At 40.4% G+C, this 12606-nt stretch overlaps 1 protein-coding gene across 2 annotated transcripts in view; it reads left to right on the plus strand.

Annotated features, from left to right (window-relative positions):
- syne3 (spectrin repeat containing, nuclear envelope family member 3) overlaps window positions 1-12606 on the plus strand; it is a 209222-nt gene that overhangs the window by 126226 nt on the left and 70390 nt on the right. For both annotated transcript variants that reach the window (XM_086048603.1, XM_086048604.1), the window contains exon 9: window positions 1466-1648. In XM_086048603.1, coding sequence (XP_085904729.1) covers window positions 1466-1648 — 183 coding nt within the window. The remainder of the gene's footprint in view (window positions 1-1465; window positions 1649-12606) is intronic.

Raw genomic sequence — 12606 nt, forward strand, 5'->3', positions numbered from 1 at the left:
ATTTTGCACTGCAGCGTTTGTCTTATAATGTGTCTTATAATGTAATTAACACTGACACAAGACTGAACCACTACTTCCTATGTATACATTATGCTGCAGCATTAATGAAATAACTCAATATGAAAGATGAGATGGACACAATCATTTACTTAAGATAGTCTGTTCTTGTCTTTGACACTTTACCTTATAGGTACAACATCATTTGCCATGATTAATGATGACAAAAACTGTATTCTGTTTGTACTTAACCCTGTGTACAATTGACTGTTTGAAAAGACACATTCAAAAAGTTTAGTGAGGTCAAATTTATTCAATGAAAAAGGTCTCAGGGCTTTAAAAATACCACGAGGACATCCCCTCATCTTAACCCCCAGGAGGGCAAGAAAAAACTCCAAACACAATTGAGAAAAATTGAGAAAAATGCAGTGCTATACAATGCAAACTCTAATAGTGTGTTAGTCCATTTCAAGACAAAGCGCTGGAGGATGACCCCGTTTGGAGAAGTAGGTCCTCCTCAGAATCCGGCCCGGTTGGTCGGTAACACATATCTTCTGAATGAGGTCAAAGCAAGAATTTCCTATCAGCAATTGAAAAAATTGTACCTTATGGATGACTTCAATATACTATTCAATAATACATAACAGCTGCTGATGGGCAGAATGTAATTCTAGTGTCCATGAAGTTTGCACAGATTCATTTTAGCAAGAAATACACAAACTGGCATTACCTTGAAACATAATTGCGTTGTTTGTGTGCTAGAGAACTTTACAGGGACAATGGGAGACAGGAAAATGCTCAGAAAACTAAACATAAAACTCTCACTGGAAATACGTAACAAACTGCTGTGCAAATAGTCGACTAACTGAAGCTAACTACAAATAAACCACAAACATAACAGCGCGAGGCAAACTAAAAAATCAAAACTAAAAACAATTTGCTACTGCATGCAATCAAAAAATGTTTGCAACTTTGAGGAACAAGACACTGGCTTGACACTTACTTTCAAATACATGTTGAAATGTCTAAATTCTTCTTCTTTGTATTTATGAAATACAAATCTGAACTTAAATTATGCATCTGCAGACCCCTAACATGCTGTTTGCTCCTGTATGCGTCATCATTTTCATGTGATTACTATTGCAGCGTGAACCACAGCGCACAGCTTTTGCACATTTGGGCTGTGTGAAATGCATGGAAATATATAAATAGACATGGCCTTGGGCGGGGTTTTCATGTGATACATCAATAAGTCTACCGTCTTGGATGTGAATGTCACATTTGCCACAAAATTTAAGTTGTAAAACGAAGACAGAGATCACGCCCATATTAATAGTTATAAATATTCAAAGAAAATCAGCAAAGAGGTTAATCCGCGTGTCTCAAACAGTATGCAGGGGGTCCACTGTACTTTTGACCAGCAAATCATGTGTGTAATGTGGTCTTTTGTTTTGTCCTCTACACTCAGCGGCTGTTGAAGGACAGTATCCAGCTGCAGTACCGTTTGAATCAGTTGAAGACGAGGGGGGACTTGCTAGCCTCTGTATTTGACCCTGAAAGGTGTGATGGTCTACAGAGTGAGCTGAGTACTGCTACAAGGAACAGAGAACTGCTGCATGTTCAGCTTATACAGAGAAAGGGAAGACTAGAGGTGAGAAAAGAAAACATTCACTAACAAGCTTTCTTCAAACTTGGATGCAGCATCAGATGTATTGAGTTGACCAAAGTCATAGTAAAATGCTGTAAGCTGTTTGTTGTATATTGTATTCCTTTACAATCATTTATACATATTTTTCAACGTTATGGCAATTCATTATATACACCAACCACTTACCAGGGACAAAACACATTTTTACGTAGTTTGGGTCCCTTTTGGGTATGTTTATTTCGAACATGTATAAAATATTGGAACAACTGTCATTATAAGTGCACTTCTGAGGACAAAAAAGATAATTCACACAAATTGCAAGTAGCCTACTGAATATGCTGTATTCTTTCATCCTACACATGGTCCACATTCCCACGTTCAAGAAATGAATTAACCAATTCACAGATTTTGTTTTAAGTATTACAAGGTATTAAGTTTAAAAAAAAATCTTTAAAAGTTGTTTATACATTTTATATATATACATATATGTATATATATATACGTATATATGTATATATATATGTATATATGTATGTATATATATATATATATATATATATATATATATATATATATATATATATATATATATACATATATGTATATATATATATGTATATATGTATGTATGTATGTATATATGTATGTATGTATATGTATATGTATATATATGTATATATATGTATGTATATATATATATATATATATAATGTATATATGTGTATATGTACATATATATATATATATATATGTATATATATGTATATATATATATATGTATATGTATATATATGTATATATATATATGTATATATATGTATATATATGTATATGTATATAAATGTATATATATATATATGTGTATATATATATATATATATGTATATGTGTATATATATATATGTATATATAAATTGTTTCCACATTACTCAGTGACACCACATTTTTTGCACTTATTTTGTATTCAAATAAAACAATATTAATAAAATAAGAGATAGGTTTCTATCACCTTAAGAATATCGACAGAGTCCACCCGTTTCTCTCTCAGGCTAACACGGAAGTGCTGATGCATGCTTTTATTTCCTGTCGTTTAGATCATTGTAATGCCCTGCTCTCTGGCCTCCCCAAAAAGAGTATTTCTTCTTTACAACTACTCCAGAATTCAGCCGCTCGGGTGCTGACGAGAACCAGAGGGCGGGAGCACATTACACCAGTTTTAAAATCGCTGCATTGGCTACCCGTGTGTTTCAGGATTGATTTTAAGGTACTTTTATTCGTTTATAAATGTCTTAATGGTCTTGGGCCATCTTATTTGTCTGATTTGCTTTTACCATACCAATCCTTCCGGATCCTGAGGTCCTCTGGCGCCGGCCTTTTAATTATTCCTAGGGTGAGGACCAAAACCCACGGCGAGGCTGCATTCAGCCATTTTGGTCCTCAACTTTGGAATAGCCTGCCAGAGGACGTCAGGTCCGCAGAGACTGTTGATATTTTTAAGAGGAAGCTCAAGACCTACCTTTTTAGTTTGGCTTTTAAATAATTTAAGTAATTTATATTTTTCTTTTTATTGGGGATTATTTTTACTTTATCATATTTTATCATGGCGGCACTGTGGTCGACTGGTTAGCACGTCCACCTCACAGTTCAGAGGTCGTGGGTTCACTCCCTGTGTGGAGTTTGCATGTTCTCCCCGTGCCTGATTGGGTTTTCTCCGGGTACTCCGGTTTCCGCCCACATTCCAAAAACATGCATGGCAGGTTAATTGATCACTCTAAATTTCCCCTATGTGTGATTGTGAGTGCGGATGTTTGTCTCAGTGTGCCCTGTGATTGGCTGGTAACCAATTTAGGGTGTCCCCCGCCTACTGTTCGAAGACAGCTGGGATAGGCTCCAGCATGCCCCGCGACCCTGGTGAGGATAAGCGGTATTGATAATGGATGGATGGATGGATGCTGTGTTTCAACTAGTGGGCCTGCTGGGAACATATTCTTGAAAAAATTATGTTTGGGTGGACTTCCACTTACGGTCAGATTCTGTATAATAAGCGGAAATATTTGATTATTTTAAGAATGACTACAAAATGTACAAAAAGAACTGAAAGTAAAGAGTGTCACAAGAGTTATGTTACCTCAACCTTGGGGGTGGCTGCCCTTCCCGCAGGGGGTGTCATCGCAGGGCCTCATTAGGTCCAGGTGCCTGGGGGCCTCCACACTAGGTGTGGGGTCTCCCCGGCTAATCTGGGCCGGGGGTCTCTGTGATGGTGGCACTCTCCGTGGCCCGTGGGGTGTCATTCCCCTCAGCGTGGGTACCCTTTCCTCATATGGTTTCTCTGTGCCTTGTCATGTCTTTTTTAACACACTTTATCAGGTTGTGTGCTTTTATGTGTGTGTGTGTGTGTGTGTGTGTGTGTGTGTATGTGCGAGTGCTAATATACTGGCGGATATATGGCTTTGGGTTTGTTGGTAGGGAGGGCGGCAGCGGGTCTTCCTTTTATGTTGTTTTTTGGACATTTTTATTGGACAGCACTTTGAATTGCATTTTTTGTATGAAAAGTGCTATATAAATAAATTTGATTGATTGATAAATCAATATTTTCCCCATATTTTTGCTAGAGACTTAACTGCTTCAAACAGAGACTGGGGGCTTAGCGGTATGGCTTGAAATACATATCATGGTATTAATTGAATCTTTTGATCCTAACAGTAATGGTGAGTGTAAAAATCACAACGAGATTATTTTTTGTCTAGATACGTGTTGATTGTAATACAACATTTCTGTTTATAACTGCTGGATCTCCACCCTTACGCGGTTAATAATAATAATAACCACCCATCCATCCATTATTTGCCGCTTAACTGAGGTCGGGTCGCGGAGGCAGCAACTTCAGCAGGGAAGCCCAGACTTCCCTCTCCCCACCCACGTCTTGCAGCTCCTCCGCAGAGATCCCAAGGCATTCCCACGCAAGCCGGGAGCCATCGTCTCTCCAGCGTGTCCTGGGTTGTCCTCGGGGCCTCCTGCCGGTAGGACATGCCCGGAATACCTCATCAGTGAGGCGTCCAGAAGGCATCATAATCAGATGCCCGAACCACCTCAGCTGGCTCTCAACGTGGAGGAGCAGCGGCTCGACTCTGAGTCCCTCCCGGATGGCCGAACTTCTCACCCTATCTCTAAGGGAGAGCCCGGACACCCTGCGCAGGAAACCCATTTCAGCCGCTTGTATTCGATATCTTGTTCTTTCGGTCATGACCCACAGCTCATGACCATAGGTGAGGGTAGGAATGTAGATCGACCGGTAAATTGAGAGCTTCGCCTTTTTGCTCAGCTCCATCTTCACCACGACAGACTGATACAGAGTCTGCGTCACAGCAGATGCTGCACCAATCCGCCTGTCGATCTCCCATTCCATCCTACCCTCACTCGCAAACAAGACCCCAACATACTTGAACTCCTCCACCTGGGGCAGAATCTCATCCCCGACCTGGGGAGGGCACTCCACCCTTTTCTGACCTTGGTCTCAGATTTGGAGGTGCTGATCTTCACCCCAACCGCTTCACACTTGGCTGCGAACCGCTCCCGTGAGAGTTTGAGGTCGCGGCTTGAAGAAGCCGCACCACATCAGCTCGAAAAAGCAGAGATGCAATACTGAGGCCACCAAACCGGACCCCCTCAACACCTCGCATGCGCCAAGAAATTCTTTCCTTAAAAGTTATTAACAGAATCGGTGACAAAGGGCAGCTTGGGCAGAGTCCAACCCTCACTGGAAACAAATCAGACTTACTGCCGGCAATGCGGACCAAGCTCTGACTTTGGTGGTACAATGATCGAACAGCCCTTATCAGGGGGCTCGGTACCCCGCACTCCCAAAGCACCCCCCACAGAATTCCCAGAGGGACACTGTTGAACGTCTTCTCCAAGTCCACAAAACACATATCGACTGGTTGGGTAGACTCCCATCTACCCTCGAGGACCCTGCTGACGGTGTAGAGCTGGTCCACTGTTCCATGGCCAAGACGAAAACCACAATGCTCCTCCTGAATCAGAGATTCGACCTCCCGACGGACCCTCCTCTCCAGCACCCCTGAATAGACCTTACCAGCTTGTATCTGTCAGCTGTCTCCGGAGTCCCGCTGGCCAAAAAGGCCCGACAGGACTCTAAGCTGGGGAAGAAGGAGCAGGAGAGAGAATAGAAAAGGCAGTAAATTGTTTTACCTCATCCATCAAGTTTTGAAGCATACGTTTGTTGTTGTTTGGCAATTTCTCTTAATTCATCAGACATGTGGCTTTGTGGTGTGCTGAGGTCCTCCAACTCTTCAACTCCAGACTTTATTTTCCTTTGTGTCATTAGGGTCCGAGCAGCAACCGCTGCGAGATCCCTATTGTTTTTGTAGGGGTTATTATTATTAGGGCCCGATCAGCGACCACTGCTACCCCTAAAACTAAACAAAACTCACCAAACTTTGCAGTCTCATCGGGCCTGGCGAAAAATTTGACATTTTAAAGTCGCCGTAAACGACACAAACGAAATGGCTCGATAGCGCCACCTGGAGTAGGAAAACAAAATAGAATTCCAGCCCATTCTACCTATGCCTACGAAAATTGACAGGCACGTGTAGCATCCCGAGAAGTAAAAAAAAAAGTCCATTGCAGCCATAGTCTAAAGTGTACAGGAAGGAATTTGTGAATGTCCAATTTTGGACAATTTTTACACATTTACAGGGTGCGTACTTTTGCACCCATGTCCCAGAGGATTAATCCAATTGACTTCAAACTTCGGATATAACATCTTAAGACCTGGTGCAAACACTGGGAAACATTTTTTGAATTTTCGATAAACTATATGACGGGGGCGGGGCATAAATTTGGCGTAATTTTTTTTCTTTCGCCATTCAGGAGAAAAACCTTAATAACTCCCCTGTACATGATCAAAAAAATCCCAATCTTCACCTGTACGTAAAGAGTCGCGACCTGAAGACATCTATATGATAATATTCCACTATACATATAGCGCCACGTAGTGGCGAAAAATAATTGTATTTTTTTTTAACATTTTTATTTACTGCACGGGAGCCCGTTGAACGAATCCGACTGAAAATTTGTCAGAAAAGTCTCAAGACGTTGATCTTGCTCTACGCCGAATATTGTGACTTTTCGGTGAAGGGCGTGGCCCTGACGGTGCTAGAAAGTTTTTAAAATTAAGCCCCGGTTGTACGTTTCTTCGAGATCTACAAAAAATTGGTGGTATATGTAACAGTTCAAGGCCTACAAAAAAGTCTCTTGGAGCCATATGCTAAACCAAACAGGAAGTGGGCCATTTTGAATTAAGTTTCAAGTATGAATTTGCTCTGGTTACAATAGCTGCTGGAACTTGACCGACATGATAATTTCTTCTAAAACCCTACTAACATTTGATAAAAGTCGAAGCCTGAAGACATCTCCGAACTTATTTTTCATCGTAGTGGTAGCGCCACCTACTTCCTAAAGGAAGCACATGTTTTATTCTTTGATCTTTTTCTCCTTGCAGGTTAACTAGGTCGGCCTCAGAATTGCTCGGAAGACTCTGTAAACCTTGCTGATGTTAAAATATGATATTTGTGATTTTTCGTAAAAAGCTGTCGCTATGGGAACGGGCAGTTCACAAATAAAACTACGCTGATTTTGACTGTCTAAACATGCATGAAATCTCACGAAACTTTGCACACACATCAGGCCTGGGGAAATCATCTTTTTTTGTTGTATTAAGTCGCAATTGTTTAAAAAAAATGGCTTGCTAGCGCCTCCTGGATTTCTTTTAAAAAATCAGCCCCGGTTGTACGTTTCACCTATATCTGCAAAAGTTTGGTGGTATATCTAACAGGTCAACCTACAAAAAAGTCTCTTGGAGCTATCTGCTAAACCTAACAGGAAGTCCGCCATTTTTAATTTACTTACAATTTGGCATCACATTGACTTTTGACTTTAAAAGCAGCTGTAATGTGATCCACATGATAATATTGTGTCAAAATGTCACACATTTGATGAGAGTCTACACCTGAAGACATCTACGAACTAACTTTTCATCGTGGTGGGAGCGCCACCTATTGGCTAAATGAAGTGCATGTTTTATTCTTTCATGTTTCTTTCCTGGCAGGTTAGCCAGATCTCCATCATATTTGCTCGGAAGAGTGTTTCGGCCTTCATGATGTTAAAACACGAAGTTTGCGATTTTTCGCAAAAAGGTGTTGCCATGGTAATGCAGTTTGCTAATAACATAATGCTGATTTTGAGAATGTAAACATGCATGAAAAATCATGAAACGTTGCACACATAGAAGGCCTGGTAAATTAGTCAATAATTATTTATTCAATTGTGCAATCTTCAAAAGATGGCTCGCTCCCGCCCCCTAGAAAATGTATAAAAAGTGGCCCTGTTTTCACGCTTCACCCACATCTATGAAAATTTGGTAGTATAGGAAACAGGAAGAGACTTACAAAAAAGACTCTTGCAGCCATATGCTCAACCTAAGAGGAAGTCTGCCATTTTGAATTTACTTTAAAATTTGGACTCACCTTGACTACAAAAGCCGCTATAACTTGAACCACATGATAATTTCGCTTATTCAATTGTTATTGAAATGTGTTATTGAATTATTCAAATGTGTGATCATCCCAACGTGCCGGTACTCCAACTTTGCCAGGGCTGCGAGGGCTCTTTATAGTTGCTTGTAGCTCTAATTATTATTATTATTCTAAAGCCATATCTCATTTTTGGGGCCCTAAACATGCACGAAAGCTCACCAAATTTTGCACACATATCAGGCCTGGCAAAAATTGCAATATTTCAAAGTCGTCTTCAACGATGAAAACAAAATGGCTCTGTAGCGCCACCTAGAGTAGAAAAAGAAAATAGAATTCCAGCCAGTTTGACCTCAGCCTACGGAAATTGGCAGGCACGTGTAGCACCCCAAGACGTACAAAAAAGTCCATTACAGCCATAGTATAAAGTGTACAGGAAGTGAGCTATGAATTTTTGAATGTCCAATTTCGGACCATTTTTGGACATTTACATGGTGCATACTTTTGCACTCATGTGCCGGAAGATTCATCCAATTGACTTCAAACTTTGGATTTATCATCTTAATACCTGGGGCAAAAACTGGGAAAAATGTGTTGAGTTTTCGATAACTTATATGAAGGGGGCGGGTTATCAAATTTGGTGTAATTTTTTTCCCTTCACCATACAGGAGAAAAACCTTAATAACTCCCCTGCACATGCTCCAAAAAATCCCAAACTTCACATGTACGTAGAGTCGCGACCTGAAGACATCTATATAATAATATTCCATTAAACCTATAGCGCCACTCAGTGGCAATAAAAATTGTCATTTTTTACATTTCTTTTTTCTGCACAGAGCCCGTTGAACGAATCCGACTGAAAATTTGTCAGAAAAGCCTCAAAACATTGATCTTGCTCTACGGCGAATATTGTGACTTTTCGACGAAGGGCGTGGCCTTGACGGTGACGCAAAGTCTGATTATTCAACGTGACAATAAATACAATTTTAACTTGACTCAGATTATCTAAACTTCTGGAAAATGTTCATATTTAATGATAGCCAAGGGCTGAAGACATCTATGAACCTTTTTTTCATCGTAGTGGTAGCGCCACCTAGTGGCTGAAGGAAATACATGGGTTTTTTTGTCTTTGATGTATTTATACTAGAAGGTTAACCGGGTCCACCTCATCTTTGCTCGGAAGAGTTTTTAGGACTTTCTAATATTAAAATACAAATTTTTGTGATTTTTCGTGAAAAGCTGTTGCCATGGCAACATGCAGTTCGCCAAAAAAACAACGCTCATTTTGAGGGTCTGAACATGCTCGAAATATCACGAAACTTTGCACATACATCAGGCCTGGCGAAATCACCAATATTTTTTCATTTTTTGTGTAATTTGTAAAAAATGCCTCGCTAGCGCCCCCTACATATTTTTAGATATTCAGCCCCGGTTGTACATTTCTTCGAGTTTTACAAAAAATTGGTGGCATATGTAACAGTTCAAGGCCTACAAAAAAGTCTCTTGGAGCCATATGCTAAACCAAACAGGAAGTCGGCCATTTTGAATTAAGTATGAATTTGCTCTGATTACAATAGCTGTTGGAACTTGACCCACATGATAATTTCTTCTAAAAAACTACTGACATTTGATAAAAGTCGAATCCTGAAGACATCTCCGAACTTATTTGTCATCGTAGTGGTAGTGCCACCTACTGGCGAAAGGAAGTACATGTTTTATTCTTCGATCTTTTTCTCCTCGCCAGTTAACTATTTCGACCTCAGAATTGCTCAGAAGACTCTGTAGACCTTCCTGATGTTAAAATACGATATTTGTGATTTTTCGTTAAAAGCTGTCTCCATGGCAACGGGCTGTTTGCAAATAAAACTACGCTGATTTTGATGGTCTAAACATGCATGAAATCTCACGAAACTTTGAACACACATCAGGCCTGGTGAAATCATCTTTTTTTTTGTTTTACATCGCAATTGTTAAAAAAATGGCTCACTCGCGCCCCCTAGAATGTTTCAACCCTAAGCCTAAAAAAAAAAAAAAAATCAAGAAAAGTGAACGTCTGACTGTCATTGGCTAATAATATTCATTTCATTTTTATTGGTCAGCTTCAAGTTAGTTTTGTGACCACTGTGTTTCAGCTTGTATTTATAGATGTAGTGACAAACTGTCTTAATTGACAGTGGTGTTCTGCGATTCCAGACAACACGATCACATGATCACCAAACCTTCATTTTTTTAAGCGCTCTCGACTGACCCAGAATCCGTTTTATCAACTCTAATCTCACACATAAATGCCACTGTCAGGTTCACACCAAATGAGACATTCATAAACAATGCACACAATGAGGAGAGAAGAGACTCTACAACAATATTGTCTTTTTACCTGCAAGGAGAGCGCAGGGAAGTGTACGATTACAGTTCCTAAAACCCTTTGCCCGGCTCCTGTGCCCCCTCTTTTTATTTTTCTTCGGTGTCCCTGATAACAAAGGTGTTCCAGCTCTAAGGGAAAGGGGAGCGAAAGCAGCTGGAACACTATGAACCTGTTTTGTCTATGTGTGTGTGTGTGTGAGCAATTAACATACACATGTGAAAGCAAAGCACACCGAGCAAGTTGGCCTAATGATAAAAATCAAACACATGAATAATAAAATGCATTATTATTCTTACATTCCCCCCTGTTTTTATATAATATAAAGCTAAACCTACAAAGCTAACAGGCTGAACCAAGAAAAAACAAACACATGAACAATAAAATACATAATTATTCGTGTATAGTATAAAGCTAAACCTACAAAACTACCAGGCTTAATCATGAAAAATCAACATAAATAATAAAAAACATGAATAATAAAATGCATTATTATTCTTACATTTCCCCCCTGTTTTTATATAATATAAAACTAACTATAATATAAAACTAATCTGATTGAAAAATCCAACACCCGAATCATTATATACAACATTAATCACATTCCCCCCTGTTTCTCTTACATTTGCACAATCATCATATCATCGAATAGACCCTCCACAAAGGCTTTAATCTCCCGAATCACTCTCATGAAAACAAATGTAATTACACCCGAGGTTGTCAATGTAATTTACTCATGATCTCCAAGACCCGGAAAGAGATCTGGAAGAGAAAGCGAAATGTCAACAGGAGCATCAAAACAAGTGCCATCAGTGTCATCATTACTCTCAACTGTACGATAAAGCAATAACGGATAAACATCGTTCAATTTGAACGTCGTAGGTGCAATACCTGTAGTGATCAACCGGTTGAGCAGTGCTCTAAGTCAAGGAATACAACAACACCCACACAACGTGAGGATAGCTGCAAACACAGCAACAGAAACCAGGACAGAGGAAACCAAGTTCTTTCCCACCACTCCGTCCAAAGAGACGTGTCCACTCCAGAGTGCTCCTTCATCTTGTGGTTGAGAACGCGGAGGCCATCGATGGTGAGGGACCCCTCCGGGGCCATGTTGTTAGGTATGAATGTACAACACCGGTCGCCAAACATGGCGCACACCCCACCCTTTTCCGCCAGGAACATGTCAACCGCTATGCGGTTCTGGAACGTCATGAGAGAGTATGAATGTACAACACCGGTCGCCAAACATGGCGCACACCCCACCCTTTTCCGCCAGGAACATGTCAACCGCTATGCGGTTCTGGAACGTCATGAGAGAGGTGGCTGCCAATTGTTCTTTGATAGCAAGAAATCCTGCTTCAGTATAGTTACCCAGTTTCTGCACATTGTAGTGGAGGCAGTTGATCCTGTCAACATTTTTATTCGGCGTGATCCAAATAAAAATGGACTCCCAACCAGCTGCAATCTGATCAACCAGTTTATACTCATCTGGTACACCTCGAGGTACGCCAATAGCATCAATATAGGTCGGCTCTCCATCCCTCCAGGAAGCACTACGCCGGCTCCTAAAGAACTTGTCTCGCGGAATGTGCGTCAGAGCTGCCCTCTGGATATCCTCTACAGTAGATGGAAAAATAGTAACAGTTAAGAGCAATGACACAAGTGCACAAACTCCTGAAGCATTTCTCAATTTGTCATATAATTGTTAACATATGAACTTACTCTAAGAATCTCAGAAGGAGACATAGTACTGTCTTCGCAAATTCCAACAGGAAAATAAGGATCAAAACCTGATGAATAAGCCCACAAAAGAAACCCCCAACAAGATGAATTAAAAATAGCTGCAGTAGGAGGCCTGAAAGGCCCAACCCCCACAGTGACCCTGAGATTGAGTGTCGACCCCGTCTTTGAAAGAAGTATTTTGTTATGAAAATATCTAGCCTCACGGCCCTGTCCTGGAGCCCAATAATCACCCTGTTGTGTAGTGATCAAAGAATCCCAACTCGACTCTAACACATGTCCAGTGAGGTACCACCAGTACTGTT

Source organism: Filicampus tigris, chromosome 13 (genome assembly GCF_054856515.1).
Source record: "Filicampus tigris isolate MCC_2025a chromosome 13, RoL_Ftig_1.0, whole genome shotgun sequence".
Lineage (NCBI taxonomy): Eukaryota > Metazoa > Chordata > Actinopteri > Syngnathiformes > Syngnathidae > Filicampus > Filicampus tigris.